Below are 25,047 nucleotides of genomic sequence, written 5' to 3'. Positions count from 1 at the left end.
TTTAACAAGTGGAAAGCTGTTAACTGAGACAACGGATTAATCACAGACAAGCGCCACAGCTGAGAAGTCTAGTCTATTCGAAACGAAGCTAACCTGTATTTGCGAGCATAGTAATCACAACAACAATGTGATGGAATTTTCTTTCCGTGTCAGCATCCTTTACGTTGCCTTCCTGTTTGCAATCACATCTGATAACATCTCTGTGATGGTATCCATACCGTCATCAAAAAGCTGTCTATATTGCATGCCTGTATGTATGCGGGAGAGCCACATGCATACCAGATTTTCGAGACATTGCTGTGCAATATCTCCCCTGCTTGCCACTTCTCAAATGTTCGGGACCAGTGCGGATTAGCAAGGAACCATTTTGCAGCTAACGTCTATCCAAAATGCACATGTATAACATGATATTGTAGATACCTGTGCTCCTGGATCATGAACTACAAATAAATGACCAAGTTTTCACACTCACAGGACCTTTTAACGGAGCTGTAATTGGACGAGGGGGTTCGCTGGAAACATATCTTCTGAGATTTCAACAGTATACTATATAGTGAAATGTGCTAACATGCACTTCGATCTGCACCGAGCTTTCAAATTCCCGATGGCTTCCATGCGCCTTAGAGAATGCATAAACGGTTTTTGCTATTATTATATGGTTATACTATGCCAGTTGATAAATAGACGAGCAGAACATCCGTTCATTATGATGCATATTAAGCATTTTCAGGAATCGGTTCTTCTTCCTTTGATTCAAAAGATGACCAGTCAGGTTCTGTGCAACAGTTACAGAAACGGGTCTTGCATTTTATTCGTCATCATCATCATCTTCGTCAGAGGTAGGCGGCGCCTCTGCAAAGACGCTAGATAATGCATCCTTGTCAATATTCTTTCCGTCATCCTCCCCTTCGTCCGCATAATCATCATCATCTAAGAAAGGAATGTCGCCATTATCGCTGTCATCGGTGTTGTTGTCTCCTTCTTGCACCTGGACATCACTCTCGTCCTCGTCAAGTTCCGCCAGCTCGTCTTCATCGAATAATTCCTCGTCTTCATCCACGTCTTCACCGCTACCGAGGTCCTCATCGTTGAGACCACCAGGCATACTGGCCAACATGGCGCGGTACACCTCATCGTCATCAAACTCGTCTTCGTCTTCATTCAGCTTGCGTTTCTTCTTCTTCTCAGCCTGGGATTCTTCGCCAGCGCGCTTTTGTGTAAAGTACTTGTGGAAAAAGATCTAACAGATCGTATTTCCCCGCGTGAGCTTCCAAACCTATCGATATTCTCATTTCTCTGAAAAATTACCTCATCTACAGGTACTTGGTCGACCTTCTTGCGCCAGAACTCCTCTGAATTGACAGGCGCTTGCTGTACAGTACCGCGAGTAAGCATGACACCACCATCTTGCCGCAATGCAAGTGGCTGCATAAGCGACTTGCCACGGGCCCCTGTTGTCTTCTTGGGATTGCGGTAAACAAAGCGATCCAAGAAGTGGATCAGTGTGTGAAGATGCATTTCCGGTTGTTCATCGATCTTTTCTCCTCGGAACAAGATATCTGCATATTTTGAAACCGTAGGATGGTAGTGATTTCGGAAAGGTATCTATATGTTAGGCCAGTGTTGTTAGCAACTCTTGCTCACACATGACTCATGTACGTAATGATACTTGCTAATTCCCACAAGCAGCTTGTTTCTGCTTTCGCAAATCTCGGATCACGTTGTCGGCCATCATAGTAGTTTTGTAACGAACATGGTCGATCAATTTCTTCTTGTTGTCCTTCCTCGTTAACCTCCTCGTACTCTTCTTGTACATCCTCGTAATGCTCCTCTTCATCTTCTTCCTCTGGCGTTGTCAACATGGCTCGTAAACTAGGTTGACTGTTTGAAAGCTAGTAAGGTTCGTTAGTACCGTGATGTAGACTTCAGCATCTGAAAATTTTGTCATCTAACCTGACTAAGTATGAAGAATATGCCGCAAATGAAAGGTGGTTGATGGTATCCCGCAATCTGAATCATTCGCTTGACGAATGCTTTGACGCGCTTAAGATCTGCATCAGCGCGAATTGCTTTGAATAGTAAGTTGAGGTACATGGCTTGCTTTGATGTTGTTATAAGTCGGGGATCTAGCATGGATTCATATAATAGACGGTAAAATCGATCGACGGCTATTTGCTTGGCAAGTGTAATGGAAAATATGAGTGATAATGCTTGAATGGCTGCGTTGAATGTGCCAGTATGTGTGATTTTGAACAAGACTTCGAGATGCTTCTCGACACTGTATAATACATGTCAGAAATGCAATCAGTTCATCGTCGTACTTTAAAACGACTTACGCTTCATCAGCCAATTCTGCAAAGTGGAAGGCACGATTTACACCCGTCAAAATGGCAGAGATCATCTTGGATTCCATATCATCCAACTTGTCCACCTTGTCTGTCGGTTTGTCCTTTTCTCCCTTCTTCGTATGTTTGTTCTTTTTGTTCTTCTCCTTCTCCTTCTTCCTATCCTCCTTGTCTTGGTTATCACTGAGATTCAGTAACCGTCGAAAGAAGATAAAGTAAATTTCAACCAATTTGTTGGCAACATCCTTATCCTTTGAAGATAAAATCGTCTGATTCAGGGTAATCAAGGAGTAATATTGCGCGCGCTGGGTGACGCCAGGTCGAAGCAATAGCTGTTCGATTTCGCGTACGACGTACATTTTCATGCCGGGGTGTGCAATCAATAATTCTACTAGCAGTTGCGACGTCTTTGCTGCCACCTTGTTTTCCTTGTCACCAAGCTTATTCACTAGCAGCTTCAGCAGGTTCTGCTCTTGTTCAGGCTTGGCGGTTAACAAGTCGTGAAAGCATCGGATCATAGAAAGCCTGACATGCTCAAGTGGGTCGTGCGATAGAGCCTATAAAAATCATAAGTATAAAGAGATCAAACCTCGTTAAACAAACACTCCTTTCTTATACCTCTAACTGCTGAATGAATTTGAAGTAGAACTTCTTTAGGTGATCCTCGTACGCCCATAGGATCAAGTGACGATCCTCAACTTCTTGACTGCTGAGTGGACGGTCGGCAAAGTAGATCAGCTTGCGATCCGGCAACACTGAGCCAACAAACAAGTCCTTTAAACTCTCTATAGCCATGACGGCCTCCTTTCTTGCTTTCTTTTGCGTCATGGTCATGAGGGTGTCCATGGTTTTCAAGCTATGGAGTGGCGATTCTTGCACAAGCAGAGTCAAGGCAGACACCTTGTCGCTCAAGGTACCCGATTGCAAGATGTTGTTGACAAAGTTGCGATCGCCCTTAGAGAGCGATGCTGTAAGTTCCAACTTCTCGTTTTCTTCCTTGAGCAGTTTCTTCGCATGACTCTTTTTCTTTGCAAGTTCTTCGTCGCTGAGAGGCTGTGTGTTCTTCTTGACTGTTACTGCCGGTAGCTCAATCGCGTGCCACAGCGCTGTGGCTCCAAACATTGACTGTGTCGTGGGCGACATTAGGTGGAAAGGAGCAGAGCACAACTTTTTTCTCCAAGATTCACTTTTCTTTTAAGCGCACAGACCTCACTGTCTCAAGCCACCATTTCCAGTTTATGCAAGAGTTTATTCCGAGGACTTTGCATGCTCGAGTAGAATGTTTTAAGCTTTGAAGAGTACAGAAAAATGCAACTTAAATCCTTAGCTGAAATGATGGGACATTGGGATTAATGGAAAGCAAAAGCCTTGCCTTTCACAGGAGGATCATTCTCATTGGATCCTCTGACGCAAGTCAAGTTTTGGGACGGAACCACCCGGCAAGGTCCCTATAGGACATGGTGTCCATTTCGAGGTATCGTATCTTTTCCACGAGCTCCCAGCAGAATCCTTGTAATCCTGGATGTGTCCAGCCATTTCAATTTGAGAACCATCTGTGCGTACATATCTTGTCGTCCTTTCATACCTGTCCTCTCCAGTCAGCCATTTGTTCCATGAGCATTTCAAGTTCAGTTTGCATAGCATTTTCATCCAGCTGGAGTCGATCTTTTGCTGTCTTGGTTGGAGAATCCGTCAATATTCTTTCAAAGTATCTTAAAAACGGCTGGAGTTCTTCTTCAAGTTCCGGTTGGATGGAAATAATTGTCTGCAATACACTTCTAGTGCTAAATTTCTGCGTTACACGTTTGGTTCGCTCGAGGCTGACTATGGATGTTTTCTTACTAATAATTAGGTCTTCGCAAGCAAGCTTCCATAATGCCGTCCACCGAAGTTTCGTCAAATATCTTGTCCGTATCTTCAGCAGCTTCATTTTGCAATATAAACTGTATCCAGCAAACTATAAAGACCGGAAATGGGAAGGCGAACGATGTTAGATCCGTCTAGTTTTACAACCATAAAATATATTTACCCAGAGTTAACATATAACTTGAACCTTTACTGTCTTCCGAAGGTGGTTGTGATTCATTGGGCTAAGATTTCCAAAGGTCATCACCAACGATCCTGTGTCTCACAGGAAGCTGCAAATTTACCTCTTCGCTTTGTTGCAGATATGCTAGTTTCTCGCTAAATACAAAATCTACGTTGTGTCAGCATCATGGTTTTGTTGAGGGAGCAAATGTCTTACTTGGTTGAGTATCTAACTTCTCTGCCATCTGTACCAGCAGATAGTTTCCGAAATCAGGATATACGTTTGACACTGTACGCAAAAGTGGAATCCAAAGTTCAAGTAATTCTTCCGAGATGTTCATCGATTTCATGGATGCTCTTTTCCTGTAAGGTTGCAAAATATAAATATGTTGGTAACTCTACAACGTTGTTCATTGCAAAATACTTGCGATTTTCCCGCAGGTACCAGCCCACCTGCTTCCAGCAGAACAGGAACTAGACCTTCCTTTATGACTACCGGGTTGAGTATATTTTGCAATTCCTTCAGTGCTTTCTTGTATGGGGTACTGTCAGGTCTCCGTCCACTGTTATAATCGTTGAGTTCTATTATTGCTTGTATTAGCAACCGACAATGAAACAACTTGAAGTGTTACCTTTCAAGTATGTCTTCCGAGTCTTCTTATACAGCTGAACAGTTTGTAGTAGTTGCTGCTTTTTCGCGGCACCGATCTCTGAATCTGCAAGACTTTCTGGTAATACCACTTTCCAAAAGAACTCGTACAGCCATTGCAACGCCTAAGCAGAGATCATAATAAGGACATTGAATGGTGAATTGTTTGTAGAATTGTGTGTGATATATTACATGCACACATGCATCGCGCAACACTGGTAAGGTTGGGAGCTCTTCGTGGGATAACGCGTGTCGAATTTCAATAAATCGTGCTGGTAGTCCAATTATTCGTGCAATCTGGTACAGATTCAATGCAAATGCCGATCTTTGTGCACTGTCCACGGCACCGTTGACGAATCTACGAGTTTATCTGGCATGAGAGTAATGATTTTCAATCATTTCAAATGCTTATTACCTTATAAGAGCCATACCATACATAAGTCTTAGCTCGCTGCTTGAGAGTTTCAGCTTGGCACCAGAAAAGTCGTGAAGTTTAGCGCTGATAAGACTAGCAGTACTCAGCAGAGACACAGGTATCTTTCCGCGTGCAGACCATGCTTTGATCTGGCAATTTGGACACTAGTTAGAATTGCTCTCCCCCTGTCTGGCTCACAATGTGATTCTACTCTGTCGACACCAAGTTGTGCTTCCTCTGGACATTCTGAATATAACCATGACCTGACTTGTTCGAGTTCCTGGTAAGTAGTCCACGGTACAGTGCGTGGCAACTGGTTCATTTTCTTTTCAGAAAGGAAGTGAAGACCGCGCTCACGAAGGGCGCATGAATTCGAAAGTAACGCGCAGTAAGTGCCACCAAGCCACCATTTGCTTTCCCTCTCAACAATGTCTAAACGTGCCGCGAACGATGAAGCACAGAGTTCGCTGCAGGCCAAGCGAGTAAAACGTACACAAACAGATGGGCATGCAACCGGTTGCAGCGATCCAGAATGCGACGGCTGCGATGTCGGTGAAATTGAAATCTCGTTTGTGAAAAAGAACAGCCAAGGACAGGAGGAACCTGCAACACCGTCGGCTCGTGAGCTACTTGCAATGGCAATCGAAGAAGCTGCTGACAGTGGCAGCAACTGTGAGGACGACAACAAGAGCGGTGAAAAGTCGGAACTTGTCAAGCGACTGTTTGGTATGGCTTTAGAGCAATTTAAAGAGAAGGAACCCGAGGACAGACTCGGATATGCAATTTGCCTTGTCGAACTGGGAAAAGCAGTCTGTGTCGAGGAAAGCATACGGGAAGGTTTAGATCTTTTGCGGCACCTGAATAAGAAAGAACCATCGCTTGAGACCATGCTTTGTCTTGCCCGTGCAGCATTTGCTCTCGCGACTTTCTTGCGGACGCGACAAAACCAATGGTTTAAAGATGAGCGACAAGAACTCGACGAAGAAGATGAAAAGGAGTACGCACAGTTACTTAAGAAGCACAAAGTCTCTAAGGAGGAGATCAAATTATGCAAAGAAGGCCTGGAGGCTGCTGGCAAGGTAAAGCGATGAGGAAGAGAAAGCAGTCAAGAACACATGGACGTGACTTACAATGTTCCTGCAAGATGGTGGAGCAAAAGGATAACGCGGCTCCAAGTAGAGAACAGCGATCCTCGCTTCATGATATATATGACTACATTCAGCTTCTAGATGAGCATATCAACTTTGACCATGCCAATTTGATAATCAATACTACCATGAATATGGTCAAGCAATTCCGATATTTGGAAGATTACGACCTTTTGGCCCTTTTAGCAGCGTTACTGCTACAAAAGCAACGAGTTCTCAGCGACGACCCAGAGGGCAAAGAAACCAAGGCAAGAAGACACAGTGCGATTTCATATTATCTTTGGCAATAACTTGTGTTCAACCAGATTCTGTGCCTTGAAGCAAAGAATTACTTAGTGGAAGCCAGAAAATTATATTCAGACAAGCACAACAAAGAATATGCATGGGGCTGGGAGCTGGTAGATATGAGTGTTCTGCAAAAAGCAAAATTCAATTGGTCTAATGGTCCTTGATGTAGCATGCTCTGGCATCTCTTGTGTTATCCAACGTACTTGAGGATGAGGATAAAGTATTAGAAAGTTTCGACGAAGCTTTGGAAGCTTTCAAAAAGGCCTTAGAGCTGAATCCAGGTAAGAACTGAAATCTTGGTTTGCCGTCAGTAAGATAAATGAAGATTCGAACGATTCTCCACCAGAAAATAAGCATGTAGCCGAAATGATCGAGATGCTACAAGGCTCACCAGAAAATGACGTCGATAAAGAAGACGAGAAGACAGAGATGTAATTTTATTTAAATATCTATCATGTTCTTATCTTTACAAATTGCTACCGACCCACTGCCACCTGTTATCGACAAGATCCTGCAGATCGGCGTCCCCAGATGGACCTTCTGCCATTCTGACAACACCATCCTTTTCCAGCTTCAGCAGATGTAATATAATACCACGACACGCAGCGAAAAAAACGGTCTCTGGCAGTCCAATGTAAATTTTCTCTACAATATCCTTTGATGTCCAATACTTGCTATCGCTGGATCGCAGTATACCAACAATCTGCTCTTCCCGCGCTTCACGATGCTGGATATATTCCTTGATCTTTGAAATTCCATCCTCCACGACTGCTCCGTGACCAGGATAGAGACGTTTTGGGTTCAATGCCAACATCTTCCTTAAACTAGACAGGTACGATGACAAATCCTCAAATACGACAGTGCCGTGCCCGAGTACACAGTCGGCAGTAAATATGCTGTTTTCCTCTTCCAACCAGAACGCGCAATGATCTCTCGTGTGCCCAGGAGTATGAATTACTTTGAGGGTGATCGAATCGGTTCGAAAAACCTGGTTGTCATGCAGATCCGCAACCGGTATGTCTTCAGGGAATAACCGAACTTGTCCTGAGCTCTTTGGCATCCGCATTTGGCCCGGGTATTTGTGCACCATGATGCGATTATTCTTGTTCAACAGTCCAGAGCCCAAGACGTCCTTGACTCCACCAAAGTGATCAGGATGCGCATGTGTAATGATGATATCTGAAATATATGCATCTGGGGATATCTGCTTGAGCGACTCTTCCAACAATGGAACATATCCCGGTATGCCCTGTCCACAGTCTATCAATAGTTTCTGAGGACCGATCCCGAGCAGATACGTGTTCGTGCCTGCATGTGCGCGATTTGTTCAGACACTGTTGCATTAATAACGATTAGCAAAACTACCTTGCAATGTGAAATTGCCTGGATTCAATCCCAGGACTCTCCAGACTCGTTCAGAGAGACGGGCAAACGAAGGAAGCGACACTAACGATTCAGCCATTGACGACCAATGGAGGCAGTGTATTATCGTGGAGAGTGCGAGCAAGACTATGCCGGCTATTCTTCATGCTGACACACGCATTTCCCAGCGATCATGTGACACGTACAGATAATGATGGCTCTTCCCTGGGATTTGCTTCAAATACACAGATGTGGTGAGATGTGGTTGTAACGGCCAGAAAACAAGGCAATCATCAGCCACAAATATTAGCGTCATCACGTTCATAGATCTATATACTTAACAAACTCCTGGTTGGTTATGCAGTACATCATATCAAAAAAATATAAACATCCCCATCACCAAGAATAAAACAATTCAGTGATACCCTCCGCAATGCGTCAGTTGACGTAATGCAGACTGATGATATGGTACTAAGCTCTCCGAGCCGCCTTTGTTCTTAGTAATATCTCTCTTCTCTCTTCTTATCACTAAACACAGACTCTATCTCTAATAAAAAAATCCTTTTCTGCCAACTAATTCGCAAATTGAGTATGGTCTCAAAACACCCTCGCGACTACCATCGGCTGCCTGTGGGTCGTGAGAAACATCTCTTTCATCAAGCATAAAAGGTGATACACTCTTTACAAGCGAGGAAGGTTATATGCAGCTGGGAAAAGCTTATTTACTGTTTTCACATCTGCGTTTTGTTGAGTCTTTCTTTCAGAACAACAATGGACTTCTTACAAGACAATCCAAATATTACCCCGCGACGTTCTTGCAACAGCTGTGGCCGAACAGACCATTTGAGACACTCGAGTCGTTTGTGTCCGCACAACCCACGTTTCAATAGATCGGCAGAGCGAGAACAAAATGAGCAACAAACAAGGTTTAGCCCATCATTGAATACTCTTCAGATAATGTAGTCTTCATTAGTTTTGGAAATATTTACCTCATGATATTGATATCATCGATTGATTGATAGCCCTCGGTGTCGAAACTATGATGAAATGGAAATTGCAAGCATAGCAGGCGCTGTTGCTATGCAAGTTATTTCGAATGATTCCATGCGTATCGCTCGACAACCAAACTTTGCTGAGCATATGGTTTCCGGTAGAGATGTCGTCGAGCACAGACATACATAATGGGCGGGTTATCCATCATCCGAGAATACATGGTGTGATATCACCAAATTTAACGAGACCGAGTGCATTGACGATTACTGGAAGGCTCGTAGGACGACTGCATAAGGACATCCATCGACTTTTAAAACTGATAATCGGCCGTGTCGACCGGTCGACCGATAGTTAACTTGTCTAAAATTTCCAGCGATGTCTAAGAAGATCAACGACCAGATTTTCGTGGAGAATGCCGAGTTGTTAAATGACGTGGCATACGTCGATTATACAATTGGCGGGTCGAATCGGCGTTTTGGTTGGGACGATGCATCCACGGCCTTTTGCGACAGTTTGCTCTTTTGGTGCCTAACGTGCGCGTCCCTAATGAGGAAGCCTGAGGAAATCGGTAGATTCCTTAGTCTAGTACGCGCACATTTTGCGATGGTGGCGGACGAGTTATCCGGCGTCATCATCAAGTACGTCTACCTCCGGACTCTGCGGGGAGCGTTTGACTGTCTTCCCGGTTGATAAACTCCAGAGGGCGTTGAGAGAGTTTAAGGTCGAAGCGAAGGACTTTAAAGCGGCTTACATTGCGATTAAAGTCTCATTTCAGCAGCAGCTTCCTTTAGAGACCGTCATTCGATGTGTGCGAGAGGTTATCCGTCTGCTGGAAGAAAGTACGATAATTCTCCACGATATCGACATCTCAGTTGACTGCGCGTTTATTTCCACCCGAGCGATTATTAAGGACTATCTATCCAAGCTCGGTGTGACTGAGAACGATATTGCCGATAAGATTAAGGACGTAGGATTAAACTATATCTCATGGCGTGGATATACGACGTCTGTCCCGCCCGTGATATTAAGGACAAAGATCTACAACAAGTTCGTCCAGATGCTTGAGAGTACGGATGTCAGGTCGAGCTTAGGATCACAATTAGCCAACCTGATTATGAATCCTTGCCCTCGATTTGCTCAAAAGCTCCGGTCGTTTTCGGGAAGCGGCATGTCGCGTATCGAGATCACATGATGCAGCGGAATATGAGTTGATCGTCCGACAAACACTCGATTGTATGTCCGGATGTCCAACATTCGAAATTTCGTTTGAGCGTCAATGGAAAGCTCTTACCGATGAGATCCGTAGGTTTTTGCTGTTTACGTCCGTGATACCCGCGTATTTGCGTACTGCCATTGGTGGAACTCGATCACTGGAAAGAAACAGGGAATGAGTAGGTCGAATATCGACGAGAAGGAGGTCATTCCGCTCCTGTCAATTTTTTCTTTCAACCATCGACCTATCCATTTCTTGACTCTGACAACGGCCAGTGACGAGGTTCGTGAGTATGCCCATTACGAGTTCATCCACTATCGATGCTACACTCGAGTGACATCGGGAATGACACTTGTCCCTGCCCTAAACAACTCCTTATACCCATATCGATCGGCCATTCCAACTGTACCGTCCTTTGAGTCCATTGGCCTTGTCGAGTCAAATGGTATTAGGATCGAATGGCCGTGGGATCGATTGTTTTAAGGCGTCTAATGTCCGAGAAGCGTCTGTCGTAAGTACCATACGACTTGTAGATTCCACCATGGAATCGCATGATATGCATCCAGGAAGGCAGTCGAATGACAGTCGTTTATTTGTCATGGAAAATTACTTACGACCATCGGACTATCGACCCGATTACAATGTTCTAGAGGAGCGATCGTCCTATACCGTCATCGGTTACGGCGAGACGACTTTCAAAGGAAGATCGTACATCTGCTTGCTTACGGACGACGATACACGCATAAGATGCAGCAGTCGTAGACTTTCCTCGTTAGTCCAGGATGCAATCAGCAAGGGGATGGTTTTTACGCTCTATGTCGAGAGCATCGTATGCCGACGTGGAATGAAAGAAGTCAATGCTCACATCGAGTAAATTCCCGCGCAGGATCTTTTAAAACATGCTCGCACATTACCCATATGCCAAGGGGGTATCATATGGGCTCAGGCCATGGTGCGCGTTACCAACCCCTCTCGGTCGATGGCCTCCCGGCCATGTCCTCTTAGGAGGTCGTCTAGAACAACATACACGATGATCCTCTCGTTAAAGTCCCCGCTCCGCAAGGCTACGCAGGTTTTTGAGAACATGAGCTAATCGCTTGAAATAAAGACTTATATAAAATTTCCTGGATTTTTCTGGATAACAGATGATTATTGTATCAAGACCAATCGAGCGATTAGCCCATGTTCTCAAAAACCCGCGTAGCCTTGCGGAGCGTGGACTTCAGCGGGAGGAACATCATACATGTGGTTCTAGATGACCTCCCTTGCGAAGCGGGTCGTACTTAAAGGAATAGGCGCAAAGTCTTTAATTCTGGATGGCCTCCTATACGTATATTCCTGCCACTGTACTGCCTCACTGTTTCCTTTTTCACTACTTTAAAATTTCAAACATGAGTGCACAATTTTTATACGAAGATGGACAAGGAAATGTTGTCGATGAGAACGGTAGACCTGAGTCCATGGATTACATCGTTCACCAGACAAAATTTGCTCTGTAGGTGATATAAGGAGGTCATCCATGTCCTCATGTCCATCGATAGAGAATCGGGCTACCGTATCTGTTGCCGATCAACCGAAGTTCTTTAAAACTATTCCATCCTGCGAAACAGGATACCGCCCTCGAGAGATATACGGACGGCCAGGATATCTACCGCGTCCCAATCTCTGGTTGTCATCCAGGATTTGTCTCATCATTCAGGAGGCGATTATCTCCCAGGACATCGGATAGGCATATGGGATCACCGACAGACCAAAAGATGTCCGAGATTATAACGACCTTGTCCGTCCTTCAACGATGGAGGTGGTACAACAATTAGAACTCCCTCTTATTACAATCATCTACTGGTAGACTTAACTCTTCGGTCTTATTCCATTAAGAGCACCTACCCAAGGTCTACAGTATTTTACTGTTCCACCTTCCCAACAAATACTTCGGGTAGTTAAGTATCGATTTATTCTCTTGCTTTTGGGGCTATTTGTACTGTTATGTCTTTTCGGGTTTATGACAATAAAGGGATAGGTGAAATAAAAGAAATATATAAGCCCAGGTTTGTACAATGGAGATGTATACAAAAAGAGAACACGAACTTGGCAACCGGCGAAGTAACAGAAAAGGCAACGGACGAAGTCCGTGCACGACACACGACGCAGCGCAAAGAAAGAAGCGTTACGACAAGAGTTCTATGCACGTGTCATAACGCTACTAGTTTTGCGCTACGAGCTAACCACACAGGAAAAGACCACGAAGACTTGAGAGACTTAAGATAATAATTTTATTCTTTTTGCTCAGGCAAGTATTTATACCGTTTTTACATGTAAAAAATAAAGATAATACAATTGGTTATGCTAGTACCAATTAAAAAACAAATGCGCCTGAGTATGTAACTGTGCTTGCTAATGACAGAGGACGAATTAGAGTGCTGTTCCTGGAAAATAAACTCGTGTCGCGCACGGGCTTTACCCCTTTCCTTTTTGGTCACTTCGCCGTTATGAGCGCCGCTCTCTTTGACACCTTTCCTTTTGAATAGTATTTCCATTGCACAGCATTTATATATTATATACTTTCCTTTATTATCATATACCCGTAAAAGTCCACACATTATATAAATACTGAAGCCAGCAAAAGAATAAACTGGCATTTAACTAGTATCCTCTTACTTCGTGATCTCTCCTTTGTGACAAGTCTCTGTAGGTTCGTAGCGCAAAAGATTAGAGTCACGAAGCTCGCATTGATTTTGGTCAATGGCAAAAGTTATACGACAAGCCGAGTCCGTGTTAATGGAGAAGCTGGGCGTCGATCCCAGTACCTCTCGCATGCTAAGCGAGCGCTCTACCATTTGAGCTACATCCCCTGCTACTGAATTTGTTGGTGGCAAGAAATCTTCAATGCGCTTCAGGCCAGTAATCAAGCACTGCGGGAAAAGCTGATTTTGGACACATTTTAGACGCCTTTTAAACAACATGGAAATTTTAGCTACATTTTAGACATGCTATAAGTTTCTTCCTTCTAAGGCACACAGCCATAAATTCTCATTCATTTTCCTGCTAAGGCCCGTTTTTTGTGAGAGAATTATGGAGGTCGTCTAGGACCAAAGAGCTTGCGCCTGTCTGGGTAAATAGGACCCGCTTCGCAAGCTCTTTGTTCCTAGACGACCTCCTATGGCAGTCGCATAGAGATTAATCGGCGGAGTTATGGTGACGTAGATCATTCTTGAGCGACGAGGATGGATTGGTTGTTGCAGCATTTTGAGACATCAGAGGTCGGGGCTACCTGACTGCTACTATGCATCACATACTGCGAGTCAATCTGCGCTCGATTCTGTGTGAGCAAAGGTTACCATGTTGCTACCCTTTCTCCAAAGAAAGGCTGCGAACATGTCTACGCTTTGTCATGGTCTCGAAACTGCATCGTTAATAAGCGGTTTGATGCCGTCGACGCAAGAATTAAGTATTGCAAATCTCCATCGCTTTCTTTACTCATATGTCCGCTTTAAGTCGTATAGAACATTTGCTACATAAGTGGAGACTACTGATGCCGCCCAGAGCCAAGGAAGACAAAACGCGCAAGCAATAAGAATTCGCATGGGTACTCTGGCGCGATTCAATTTTTGGCAGTGACTACAGTATCATAGAGTACTGTCTGCAAAAATGCGTGTATCCAGTGATGCTTTATTGATAATTTATATATCTATTGTAGGCTGTTTACGCATTTACACTGCCAAAAGTGTGCCGAGCAATTTCCAAGAACATGCCAAAGTCCTTTCGGAGACCCCGTGAAAACTCTTTGCAATCTTTTGCCAACAGAATCACGAAGATCTATTAAAATCACTTAGAGAGACCCTGCTAATAAAGTTCAAGAATTTCGCTTAAAATACAAAATACGCTGTAGAGCAATGACGATGAAACGAGAAGGGAATTACCCTTAGTGGAGCGTGAAGGCATCGGCTTGTGAGGAAACTCAGGCATAAGACCTTACAGTCTTTCTCTATTACGGCACTTATCAAAGCATTTAACAGAGTAAGAAACAAAACCTTGAAAATAATGTAACGTTAAGCTATCGCATGCCTCACTAATTCTGGTCATTAGTGTCTCTTTTTCCAAAAGCCTGTTGCGCCTTACTTTGCTCTTGACTACAGACCAGAACTTCTTAATAGGATTGAGCTCGGGAGAGTATGGAGGAAGATATACGTACCGATAACCCTGGGAGGTGATATACTTGCCTATATCAGATGAGCCATGGATAGGGGCATTATCCATTACAAGATAATGACCCTTCATTTGTGAATATTTATCCATCTCATCCATTGTAGCCTTCAGAAAGCTCAGGTAGTGTCCTGTGACAGTTCCTGTGCTTATAAGATCAGCATGACCTTCTCGTTTTCTTGTTTTTGGCCGGCGGCTGTGGAAGTCTCAGACTGCATTTAATCAGACCTGAGGCAGAGATAGCGCCCTGGATGGTGGTCGTCTTGGCTCGCGTTTCGGGGACTGTGACCACTGCAGGTGAGCCTTTCTTTGACCAGGCCATGCTGCATTTCATATTGATATGGAAGGCAGACTCATCAAGAAAGACGCAGTTTTTTTTTAAAAGTCCATGTCAGTATTCTCCCATTTGCGGACCCAGTCAAGGCGCTCTTGGATTTTAGCCTCGCTGTTCCTGTCCACAGGTTGGAACCGGGCTTTTTTCAGTGTCAAGTTGCACTGCGTCTTCACGAATTCATAGAGAGTGCTCTTCGAGACCTTAAGTCCCTCAAACTTCTGATGCAGCCGCTCCATAAGCTGTTCCAGCACAACTGAAGGATTCTCACCAACATACTCTAAGATGACCTTCTTATGCTCCTCAGTGAGAATACGCGGGCAGCCATTCTTTTTACGCTTCTTAAAGATGCTGTCAGGGTCCTTTTCATACTGTATGGCCCATCTCTGCGCCGTACGAACATGGATTCCCAACTGCTTCGCAGCAGCTGATGCACTCAAAACCTTATCAAACATCAGTTTAAAAAACCTCACTTTGTCCTGGTCTGAGTAGAGTGTGTACGCTCGCTTGACAGTCGCTTCTCTCATGCGAACGTCTGCGTCCTTTGGATCATCAGTCTGCATAGCAACGGGCTCACGGCCAGTCTCACGAGGCATATTGCACAAGTACTGCGTGTGCGAGCTCACTGTTTCAAGAACATACGTCTCCTCGTCAACAAGATAGTCCATGGGCTCAGGCCTGCCATATTCATCAACGACGTTGCCTTGCCCCTCTTCATAGAAAAACCGGTTATCCATTGTGAAATGTGTGTGGTGTGGTACTTTGAGTGTGTGAAATGGTAGGAAGAAGGAAAACAAAAGCCGAAACGCTCACGTATTTTATATAGTCCTCAGTCTGCCAAGCTTTGTGCGACAAGACTTTTTGGTTATGCGACATCTGATTTGTAAACACACGACATCTATCTTTGGGAAACGCGAATTTGATTTTTTGACAAATACGACATCAATTTTCACCGGAGGGCGACATTACTTTCCGGAAAGGGTGTACTCTACAGATACTGGCTGGTATCTGTAATGCGATACACCAACTACTCCGATTTATGTGTAGTGTTATAATCTTTCGAAAGATGATAAAACGATTTCATCAGTACTGATCAAACGTTCCGACTATACAGTGAGAAAAGTCAATGTGCAACAGGTTCTACCCCTGGAAAAACATTGTATGTAGCCAGATAAAAGCATATTTGAGCAAATCATTGATTTATGTACTACTACTTCTTAAACCTACCTTTCATAGAAAGAGACAGAAGATTTATGTACATATCAAACATACCAATATCTCAAAGGTGGATATTTAATATGTACGCGACACTTTTTTATATTGATGTGCATGAGCATATAAAGCGCATTAATGGATTATATATATCGTATGATCCATTGCATTAGGTCTTTCTGTTTCCGCAGGGTAGAGATGGCTAGCATCCACATCTGCAACACAGAAGCAGAGACGATAGTAATATATCAGCTGGCAAGATAGTATTATATCTCTATGCTCCAAAGGAGACATGACTGTTTATCTGCTTTTTGCCGAAAAGCTGCTGCATGAATATATTGTAGATAGTAGGTCAAGGTCGATTCGCAAAATCCCTTCAGCTCTATCAGGAGCAGTGTTCATTCAGACCCAGCTCTTTTTGCATCTCATCATTGGCTCTCTGTGAGCCTGGGTTCCTTTAACAATCGTAACGTCAATTTTCCCGCGCTCTGTTGCTTTTGCTTTTTCTTTCGCAAACATCAATGTCTTTGAGCGAGAAACTCCAGGCGTTGGCCACCGAAAAAGGTTATCCATTAGACTCTATTGAATTTGCCAAGGCAATGGACAAGGATGACGAATTAGCAAAGTACAAGGAAGAGTTTGCATTTCCAGCTAGGCGCGATGTTTCAGGAGAGAATCCTGTGATAGGTACAGAAAATGAAGCCCTCTACTATCTCTGAGCAGTTACTCAAAATCCTTGAACAGAGAATGAATCTCAGTTAGATGAACCATGCACCTATCTTTGTGGAAACTCGCTGGGCCTTATGCCCAAGCGAACTAGGAACCTGATTCAAGAAGAATTAGATACCTGGGGTTCAAGGTTTGAAATTGGAAACTTGTCTGTCGCTTGAAGAACAGAGTCCTCACCGATACCAGAGGTGTGGAAGGTCACTGGAACCATCCTTACAATAGACCCTGGGCACCTATCGATGAAATCGTAAAAGACTCGTTGGCACGTATTGTTGGTATGTGTACAGTAAGGCTTTCCTTTTGTATACAGCAGAGTATCTAACGAGCAATGAGAACAGGCGGTAAACCAAGCGAAGTTACTGCCATGAACACGCTAACTTCCAATTTGCATACAATGATGGCGTCTTTCTACAGACCTACTGCACAGAGATTCAAAATCTTGATTGAGGCTAAAGCTTTTCCTTCTGATCACGCAAGTACTTTATGTTCTTTTCTATTGTATGTCATATTCAAGCGTAGCAGTTGTATACTCATAGCCTGTTTTGTTTCTGTTGCAATTATCTAGTATGCTGTCACTTCCCAACTGCGCTGGCATGGATATGATCCGAAGACTGCGTTGGTGCTCATGACTCCGCGAGAAGATGAAAGCATAATCCGTACTCAAGATATTCTTGAAACCATCAAGAACGACAAGGAGATCGCATTGGTTATGTTAAGCGGTGTGCAGTACTATACCGGCCAATTTTTCGAGATCGAGACTATCACCAAAGTTGCCAGGGAAGTTGGCTGCGTCGTTGGCTGGGATCTTGCGCATGCCGTGGGAAATGTGCCGCTTTCTTTGCACGACTGGGGAGTTGACTTTGCTTGTTGGTGCTCCTACAAGTACCTCAACTCCGGACCAGGCGGCATTGCTGGCTTGTTTGTGCACGAGCGCCATGCTTACGACTTTGATCGACCAAGGTAGGCCAGGTAGGCTAAACGAAAACGGGCAAACATCTAACCGTCGACTGCTAGGTTTTCTGGATGGTGGGGCAATGAGAAGGAGTCCCGATTCGAAATGGCATCAGGTAACACAAATCCTTTTCTTTTCCTTTTGGATCTCCATATTTCGGTGATAATGCTAAACGAGACCTAGAATTCCGTCCCAGTCCCGGCGCTTCCGGCTTTCAGCTTAGCAACCCTAGCGTTCTCAACATGGTATCTCTTTTCGGGTCGCTTGAACTTTTTGATGCTGCTGGGCTGCAAACTCTACGAGCTAAATCTGTGCTGTTGACTGGGTATTTGGAGCATCTGCTGAAGAGCGTTCTCGCTGATCACTACAGAGCCGGCCGATTCTCAATTCTGACGCCAACTGATCCTAATCAACGTGGCTGCCAGCTATCGTTAGATTTTCCAGAACGCATGGTGGAGGTGTTTGATGCATTGCATGCACGTGGTGTTATTGTCGATGAGCGGAAGCCGACCGTCATCCGATTTGCACCTGTGCCTTTGTATAATTCGTTCATTGATGTCCTTAAAGGTGTCACCTATCTTAAGCAGGCCATGGATCACGTTTTTGAAAACTAAGGAGAATGGGATATTTAGCAATATATGCCTCCTTACACGATAAACTATAAACTTTTGATATTCGACAATGCTGGCTCCAATCTTGCTTCGATCATGCATGCGTGTGTCGACAACAAACGGAGATGTTCATTGCATCTTTTTGCATCAAAAATTTGAGTAATGTTACAGATAGAGGGGTTCTATATGTTAGATCGCATGAAAAAATAAGAAAATATTCTTGTCTTTTGCTACCCAGAGCAAAAGATAAAACAGATATATCGCGCCAGGAAGCTTAACAAAAGGGGTTTTGTTCGAGAGCTGGCGGGAGAGAACTGCATTTATCTTTTCCGTTTCTTGACGGGATGCTGTGCATACTCGTCGTCTTCTGAGCGGTATTCTGACGGACTAGCGCTTTGTGGAGGCAGGGGTGCTGGGGGCGGCGAATAGCGTCGATAGTGCTGGAATGCAAGAGGCGGCAAATCATGGCGGTGATGTTCGCGTGGAGAAGAGTCGGTTAGCCGAGGATAAGCCGAAGATGGTGCCGAGAGATTATGTATTGAAGGTAGCCTGTAATCATGAGCCGAGGAAAGACGTGGTGAGCCCGCTGTCGGCACAGGCCTTTGCACTGGGGGGGACGACCGTGAAGGGGGCGGAGACATGGAACCCGCGGCGGCGGAAGGCTGAGGTGATGGAGGGCGTTGTCGATGTAACGGTGGAAGGGACGAGGAAGGGACCGGAGAGCCTGAAGCAGGATGGCCTTTGTTTCTGTTCAGAAAGCTGTTTACTAGCACTGGATCAAGATCCGCAACTGATATTTGCGTCTGCAAAATGGTTTTGAGCATATCTTCGATGGTTTTCAAGCGTTCCTCAATGGCCTCCAGAGCTGCTTTGCTTGGAGCATTCCGGCGATCTTCTGTCTGTGCGGACGACGGATAGATGCAGTGAACTGCCGCTTTCAGGCAAGTGCTACAAGGTTGCTCACCGTTACATTTTGTCTTCTTGCGACGGCATTCGCTGCATGCACTGACGATCTTGACGCGTTTCTTTCGTGGTTCCATAGAAGGGCGTTGTTGTTCATCGCCGGGCATGATAGAGCGAGCAAGCGTTGAAAAGAAAGGAGAGTAAAGGCTATGTAAGAAGAAAAAAGAGTGGAAGGAAAAGACTGACGAGGAGGGAAGAGCCGGTCGGCCTGGCCTAAGCGGTCGTGTGAGCCATACCTTCTGCATCAAATTGATTGGCTGTCCTGGCAGGCATTTTGCACAATTCCCCCCTGATATGGTATCCGCGTATCGTGTTGTCTCTTTTCCTTTTTGTTGCTGTTATGGGCTTCGACGCCGACGAATCCGGCAGAACTCACTCTCGCATAAATGAGACTGCAGAGCAGTTAGAGGGCCTTTGCATGTCGCCCTCAACTTCAAACTCTTTGACACACTCCGTAGCACAAAATAGTCGCGGTCTACGTTTGCATATTACTCACGATCAGTCTGTTCACGATTTGCAAAGCATCGTCGCTACAACGCCTTCAGTCAAGCTATCTTATACTATTTACGGCTGCTCCTCCTATACAAATGTTTACCGTCCGGAAAATATCCTTATCGATGAAACGACAGACCAAGCGTCTCGCTGGGCGTCTGCAGCCAATGATTCAGACCAATATATCATATTGCAACTCGAGATGCCTGCGATAGCATGTATGTAAATTCTGGTCGGCTACGGAGCTGGTAATTTCAGCTTACATGTATAATCCAACGAACTAATGCAGGTGCTATTCGGTTCGGCAAGTATCATACATGTAGGTAATGTCTGTTACCAGGCAATACGTAATCCTGCTCACTGTCCGGTTGCCAGATCATGTTTGTAATTTGAAAGAATTCAAGATCTATGGAGGAATGGATACTGAAAATATGGTCGAAATACTGCATCACGGTAAGCATTAGGGAAGAAACAACGTACAAATCTTGGTTGGAATGCACTGAAATTACGAATGTGCGTTGAAGGTCTTCAAAACAACAATGAAGCGGAATTATTCTCGCTTAAATACAACTTTGATGGATCGGTAAAGCGTGATAGCTCATGTTTGGCTGCGGCGTAGGAATTATTTCTTAACTCCAAACGAAGATATTACCCATACAATATATCAAGATAGTTCCGCTGGCAGCATATCATGCTAGTTTCAATTACAGCATCTGGTTTGTAGAAGTACTTGGGATCAAGCAGGAACAACTGGTGACAAATGCGCTGCGGGCTTATTACAATGTTCGTGTTTGGTATGGGGTGGTATCAGCTTGCTCACAGAGAATCTGTGCTAGTACAAGGAACTCCAAATAATAAGACTTTGCTTGAAGCATTTTCGGCAACGTAACATGATGGAGATTTTCAACGGCATTCAGGAACAAACTGGTGTCAAGTTAGAACATCCATTATTGGCGCAGTTGCATCGTTGTCTTGTTTTAGAAGGCGATTTTCAAACAGCAGAGAAAATAATTCATCATGCACAGAGCCGCAAGTTCTTCGAGAAATATGTATCGACTTCCTCGTATAAAGCGCTTTGGAGACGACTACGGCCACATATATCTTCAGGTGATTCGAGTTGGGTCCTTGCATGTCATTATTCTTGTATGGCAGAAGCATGCTTGCTGATACTCGCAAACAATATGTAGATGGGCTACCCTGTGCGAGAGGAGGTCATCAGATGTGCCTAGATCCGGACAAACAGCATATCTATCTGTTAGGAGGCTGGGATGGACAGTGTGACATGGCAGATTTTTGGCGATATCGTATCGAGGATAATCAATGGGAGCTTTTGAGCCGAGACATAGAAAAGTATGGTTTGAAATTTCTTCGAGTAATCCGAATACACGGCATTCGGAAACTGACATTGTGCTACCTACCTTAGACAGGGAGGTCCCAGTGCTCGTTCTTGCCACAAGTTATGCTTTGATCCAGGGTCTCGAACGATTTATGTCCTCGGCCGTTTCGTAGAAGCTTGGGCTGTTTCGGTATTGAAACCAGAGGCTGACTTTTATCGATATCGAGTCGATGAAGACCAGTGGGAGAGGATTAGTGGAAACACGGCTGTAAATATCATCAAAGGGTTACTGGGATATCTGCGTCGCTGATTCGGATATTATAGCAGGAAGGCGGTCCAGAATTGATATATGATCACCAGATGTGCATCGACAGCCAGACTGCTACTATGTATGTATTTGGCGGCCGAGTGGTCACCGATAATCCGAGTCACCATATATACAGTGGACTGTACATGTATGATATCAAATCCAACACATGGAAACTTAAAAGGTAAGTAAGCTCTGCATAAACCATCATAATGGTTGGTAACAGGAGACTGTAGGGGTGACATTGACGATCGTCGTGCCGGTTATCTGTACATGGGCACTCGATTACCGTCCCGTGTTGGTCACGTAATGCTTTTTGACCCAATCACTCGTGATCTACTAATTTTTGGAGGGCAAAGGGTCAAAGACTGTCTATATGATCTTCACCGCTACTCAGTGGATCTGGACACGGTGGCTGAATTGTGGCAAGACTACTCTAAGCCGTCTGGACCGGATCCTGGCTATACACAGCGAGCGACAATGGATATTGATCTGCGAGAACTTTATGTATTCACGGGTTATATGGGCAGCAAAGCAATTTGCGAGCCTAGAAATGCATTGTGGGTGTACAACATCCCCAGAAGACAATGGCGTAAAGTGTACCAAAGTGATGATATCATATCTGTTAAAAACGGCAAACTTTCGATGGATGCAAGCGATGAGGACAAGGAACCATGTCCGAGGTGAGTGCACGGAAATGATTCAAAAAACGTAGCTCAATTGCAGAAGATTTGCGCATCAGATCGTTTACGATCCGCAAACGAGATTGCAGTACATTTTTGGCGGGAATCCTGGAGATGCCAATGATAATACGCGCAGACTTGACGATCTCTGGCAGCTGAAGCTTGCCAAGTAAGAACTCTTTGAAAATAAGCACAAGGACGTAAAGCAAACTGTTGTGTACTAACAAAGATGGAACGATTCCTTAGAGAAACAACCCAAAGCATTGTTAGACGGTGCCTTTATCTTGTTAGGGCACAATATCTGAGAGAAATGTGCATTGATATAGACAAGCGACAGCAGGCGGAGGATGGCACGGGAGTGTCGACCGAAGCAATGGCAGCATTGGAATATCTTCGAGCGCAGATTACGCCGCTTGTCGATGATAGGTCCAAAGAAGAAAGCACAGCGCTTACGCAATTAGCATCGATGGTATGCATGGGCGGCTCAGACGACCATCGTGCGTTTCAATCGGCAAGCATGGAATATCCGTATTTGACAGTTGGTACTGGTAAAGGTTTCAATGCAATCAGGATTAATACAACTCAGTAGTGCCGATGCTGACATAATACCGCGTGCAGGCAAAGTCTTCCAAGCGCGCACCAAATTATTCGAACAGTTGATAGCATATTTTCCCAAAGATATGCGAGAGCCAAAAGAATGCCTCATAGATGCTGTCAAATTTGGACAATGATCGCTAGGATTTATCCCAGCGCGATTGTCTGGTTGACATGAATCGCTTTGCATGCAGAATACATACCAAATATCCTTGAGAATGTAATACAACATCACAGCATTTGCATTGGCTGCACGCGGAAGGGTCCCGTTCCAAATATAGCAAAATCCAATGTTGAGAGTGCACGCACCCTCTTTCACCCGCACCGTTCCTTTGTTTCACTGTCTCTAGTCTCTTCCATGGCGACAACAATCGCCACACACACAGCGACAAACTTGAAATCCCAGCATGCTCCTCCAGCGTCGCAGGCACCGTCCCTTCATTTAATATCGTCCTCTTTGGAAACACCAACACAGCAAGGACGAAGAGAAGACGCTATTGTGATCGTCCTTCAGGACCTTCTGTGCCACTTTGCACTGTATATTGTCCACATTGCCTTTTTAATCTATACAGCATGTCGTGTCTTGCGTAAATACATTGACAATCACATCTCCTGCAGCGGCTTACACAGCAATCACGTACCTGACCGTTCACGGATCCTCCACGACAAGGCACGGCTAGTCAAAATACCAAAGCACTTGTCTTTCCTGATATCACGTGAACTTGCTATTGAACGCTCGGTTGAGGACTGGGAGATGCTCGTCAATGATATCTGTCTCGCAACATGCTGGGCGTGGGAGTTTGGTATCCACCAAGTGTCCGTCTTTGATGCCTCAGGCGAGCTTCAGTCTATGACTATGGATATCTGCAAACAGCAATACAACACTCTATTTCAATGGATCAAATCATCACAATCAGCATCATCATCTGATGAAATTAGCAAGAGCATGGCATGTAAGCAAGAAATATCGCTGTGCAAGATGACGTTCATGTTAACCCATACTTTTCAAGTACTTAAATTTAGAATTGTCACTCCTAAAGAAGGTCGACCGCAGATAGCCAAGGTCACGCAAGACATCGCAAAACATTTGCAAACGACGGGAGGATCCAGCGACGACATCGATATCGGCATGGTGGACAAGTTTGTGCACAGTAAGTTGTTGAATGGAGATGATGTATCTTGTGGACATAGCATCTAAATCGTTCATAGAGGATAGCATTTCTGACCCTGACCTGATGCTTGTGTGCGACGGTCTGCCACATAATTACATTTCATTGGACGGCTTCCCTCCTTGGCACATTCGACTCACTGAATTTTTGTAAGCAGAAAAAGGCTTGATCATTGGAAACATTTAACTTATTAATTGCCATGCTTCCTTGCAGAAACGAAAGTACTAGTCATCGAATTGATTATGCGCTCATTTCACGATGCCTCTATCGCTACTCCAAGGTCGAGCAGAGATTTGGCCATTAATAACATCCATTTTCATACCCTCCAGCCCTGTCTGCAGTATTTCTTCATGATCTTTTGAATTTACATCTTTGCTTTGTATCTACACGCCTGGAAACCGGAAAATAGATTTACAAAAACGTATATGTGATACATTACAACGTCATGATCACTCCAAGACGTTCAACATATATCGTGTCCATATTTGCCAGTACGTCGCTCAAGGTGGCTGCTGGATCCAGGTTATCCAATGCTGCCTGCTTGTAAAGACTGAGGCGCTGTGAAATGGTCATTACGTGAATCGGAATGGCGATATTGAGAAGGATAGGAAACCATACCTGAGTGTCGTTATCCGCAATTCGGTTGTTGTTGTTTGGTATATGGCATGAATCAACAATCATATCTAAAACTTTGCCAACGCGGGATGTCTACATTGCATGGATAATGTGAGTTTCGATACTTTCCAATGTTCTCTTATTATCCTTGTGCTTTATACTTTGTCGAAGAACATGGGCTGCTGCTCCATGCCGGTTTCCTTTGGGAAATCCACATACAAGTACAAGCGGGAATCGAGAGGTATTGATGATGGTCCCTGAACGCATAGAACTAATTTGAGTCGAGCTCACCTTGCATAGCAGAAAACAAAAGATAAGCAAGCGGGATATACCTTGGCTTTAGACTTGATCTTCATCCATTCAACTATTCCTCGGGGCTTCTCAACTGGTGCCTGTTTGCTTCTTGCTC

The 25,047-nt window shown here is 44.5% G+C and overlaps 14 protein-coding genes across 14 annotated transcripts in view; 6 read left to right on the top strand and 8 right to left on the bottom strand.

Annotated features, from left to right (window-relative positions):
* Nucleotides 1-808: 808 nt before the first annotated feature.
* Nucleotides 809-3,488, bottom strand: VTP01DRAFT_9848 (uncharacterized protein; the record flags this gene model as incomplete). The annotated part of the gene is made up of 6 exons (XM_069389118.1): nt 809-1,240; nt 1,309-1,605; nt 1,674-1,892; nt 1,954-2,278; nt 2,337-2,902; nt 2,964-3,488. 6 exons carry the CDS (start codon nt 3,486-3,488, stop codon nt 809-811), a joined length of 2,364 nt encoding a protein of 787 aa, XP_069240267.1.
* Nucleotides 3,489-3,737: 249 nt separating this feature from the next.
* Nucleotides 3,738-5,759, bottom strand: VTP01DRAFT_9847 (uncharacterized protein; the record flags this gene model as incomplete). The annotated part of the gene is made up of 11 exons (XM_069389117.1): nt 3,738-3,863; nt 3,931-4,129; nt 4,188-4,302; nt 4,375-4,435; nt 4,496-4,542; nt 4,591-4,736; nt 4,802-4,955; nt 5,006-5,147; nt 5,215-5,380; nt 5,438-5,586; nt 5,649-5,759. 11 exons carry the CDS (start codon nt 5,757-5,759, stop codon nt 3,738-3,740), a joined length of 1,416 nt encoding a protein of 471 aa, XP_069240266.1.
* Nucleotides 5,760-5,865: 106 nt separating this feature from the next.
* Nucleotides 5,866-7,308, top strand: VTP01DRAFT_9846 (uncharacterized protein; the record flags this gene model as incomplete). Its single annotated transcript, XM_069389116.1, has 5 exons — nt 5,866-6,516; nt 6,582-6,833; nt 6,891-6,983; nt 7,043-7,154; nt 7,220-7,308. The coding sequence occupies 5 exons, from the start codon at nt 5,866-5,868 to the stop codon at nt 7,306-7,308; spliced, it is 1,197 nt and encodes a 398-aa protein (XP_069240265.1).
* Nucleotides 7,309-7,339: 31 nt separating this feature from the next.
* VTP01DRAFT_9845 (uncharacterized protein) lies at nt 7,340-8,335 on the bottom strand (the record flags this gene model as incomplete). The annotated part of the gene is made up of 2 exons (XM_069389115.1): nt 7,340-8,181; nt 8,239-8,335. 2 exons carry the CDS (start codon nt 8,333-8,335, stop codon nt 7,340-7,342), a joined length of 939 nt encoding a protein of 312 aa, XP_069240264.1.
* A 980-nt stretch (nt 8,336-9,315) lies between these two features.
* Nucleotides 9,316-10,420, top strand: VTP01DRAFT_9844 (uncharacterized protein; the record flags this gene model as incomplete). Its single annotated transcript, XM_069389114.1, has 3 exons — nt 9,316-9,385; nt 9,602-9,870; nt 9,929-10,420. 3 exons carry the CDS (start codon nt 9,316-9,318, stop codon nt 10,418-10,420), a joined length of 831 nt encoding a protein of 276 aa, XP_069240263.1.
* Nucleotides 10,421-10,615: 195 nt separating this feature from the next.
* Nucleotides 10,616-11,315, top strand: VTP01DRAFT_9843 (uncharacterized protein; the record flags this gene model as incomplete). Its single annotated transcript, XM_069389113.1, has 2 exons — nt 10,616-10,886; nt 10,975-11,315. The coding sequence occupies 2 exons, from the start codon at nt 10,616-10,618 to the stop codon at nt 11,313-11,315; spliced, it is 612 nt and encodes a 203-aa protein (XP_069240262.1).
* A 1,780-nt stretch (nt 11,316-13,095) lies between these two features.
* Nucleotides 13,096-13,404, bottom strand: VTP01DRAFT_9842 (uncharacterized protein; the record flags this gene model as incomplete). Its single annotated transcript, XM_069389112.1, has 1 exon — nt 13,096-13,404. One exon carries the CDS (start codon nt 13,402-13,404, stop codon nt 13,096-13,098), a length of 309 nt encoding a protein of 102 aa, XP_069240261.1.
* A 739-nt stretch (nt 13,405-14,143) lies between these two features.
* VTP01DRAFT_9841 (uncharacterized protein) lies at nt 14,144-14,978 on the bottom strand (the record flags this gene model as incomplete). The annotated part of the gene is made up of 4 exons (XM_069389111.1): nt 14,144-14,257; nt 14,362-14,472; nt 14,561-14,787; nt 14,873-14,978. 4 exons carry the CDS (start codon nt 14,976-14,978, stop codon nt 14,144-14,146), a joined length of 558 nt encoding a protein of 185 aa, XP_069240260.1.
* A 44-nt stretch (nt 14,979-15,022) lies between these two features.
* On the bottom strand, nt 15,023-15,712 carry VTP01DRAFT_9840 (uncharacterized protein; the record flags this gene model as incomplete). The annotated part of the gene is made up of 1 exon (XM_069389110.1): nt 15,023-15,712. One exon carries the CDS (start codon nt 15,710-15,712, stop codon nt 15,023-15,025), a length of 690 nt encoding a protein of 229 aa, XP_069240259.1.
* Nucleotides 15,713-16,708: 996 nt separating this feature from the next.
* Nucleotides 16,709-18,482, top strand: VTP01DRAFT_9839 (uncharacterized protein; the record flags this gene model as incomplete). The annotated part of the gene is made up of 7 exons (XM_069389108.1): nt 16,709-16,874; nt 16,932-17,046; nt 17,103-17,191; nt 17,255-17,388; nt 17,482-17,876; nt 17,931-17,983; nt 18,052-18,482. 7 exons carry the CDS (start codon nt 16,709-16,711, stop codon nt 18,480-18,482), a joined length of 1,383 nt encoding a protein of 460 aa, XP_069240258.1.
* A 317-nt stretch (nt 18,483-18,799) lies between these two features.
* On the bottom strand, nt 18,800-19,549 carry VTP01DRAFT_9838 (uncharacterized protein; the record flags this gene model as incomplete). Its single annotated transcript, XM_069389107.1, has 1 exon — nt 18,800-19,549. One exon carries the CDS (start codon nt 19,547-19,549, stop codon nt 18,800-18,802), a length of 750 nt encoding a protein of 249 aa, XP_069240257.1.
* Nucleotides 19,550-19,782: 233 nt separating this feature from the next.
* VTP01DRAFT_9837 (uncharacterized protein) lies at nt 19,783-22,991 on the top strand (the record flags this gene model as incomplete). The annotated part of the gene is made up of 13 exons (XM_069389106.1): nt 19,783-20,152; nt 20,224-20,253; nt 20,310-20,387; nt 20,459-20,517; nt 20,580-20,717; nt 20,771-21,041; nt 21,122-21,284; nt 21,358-21,538; nt 21,595-21,761; nt 21,814-22,260; nt 22,307-22,429; nt 22,507-22,808; nt 22,879-22,991. 13 exons carry the CDS (start codon nt 19,783-19,785, stop codon nt 22,989-22,991), a joined length of 2,442 nt encoding a protein of 813 aa, XP_069240256.1.
* Nucleotides 22,992-23,212: 221 nt separating this feature from the next.
* On the top strand, nt 23,213-24,327 carry VTP01DRAFT_9836 (uncharacterized protein; the record flags this gene model as incomplete). The annotated part of the gene is made up of 4 exons (XM_069389105.1): nt 23,213-23,807; nt 23,865-24,005; nt 24,064-24,172; nt 24,237-24,327. The coding sequence occupies 4 exons, from the start codon at nt 23,213-23,215 to the stop codon at nt 24,325-24,327; spliced, it is 936 nt and encodes a 311-aa protein (XP_069240255.1).
* A 131-nt stretch (nt 24,328-24,458) lies between these two features.
* The window catches only part of VTP01DRAFT_9835 (uncharacterized protein), a gene marked incomplete at both ends in the record, with an annotated part of 1,779 nt that continues 1,190 nt past the window's right edge, over nt 24,459-25,047 (bottom strand). Inside the window, 4 exons of the mRNA XM_069389104.1 lie at nt 24,459-24,581; nt 24,642-24,731; nt 24,800-24,895; nt 24,971-25,030. Coding sequence (XP_069240254.1) covers nt 24,459-24,581; nt 24,642-24,731; nt 24,800-24,895; nt 24,971-25,030 — 369 coding nt within the window. The remainder of the gene's footprint in view (nt 24,582-24,641; nt 24,732-24,799; nt 24,896-24,970; nt 25,031-25,047) is intronic.

The sequence above is a fragment of the Rhizomucor pusillus genome, assembly GCF_041956525.1.
Source record: "Rhizomucor pusillus strain CBS 183.67 unplaced genomic scaffold VTP01scaffold_7, whole genome shotgun sequence".
NCBI classification, from domain to species: Eukaryota; Fungi; Mucoromycota; class Mucoromycetes; order Mucorales; family Lichtheimiaceae; genus Rhizomucor; species Rhizomucor pusillus.
The sequence above is the reverse complement of the archived record's forward strand: the minus strand, read 5'-3'. Positions and strand labels throughout refer to the sequence as shown.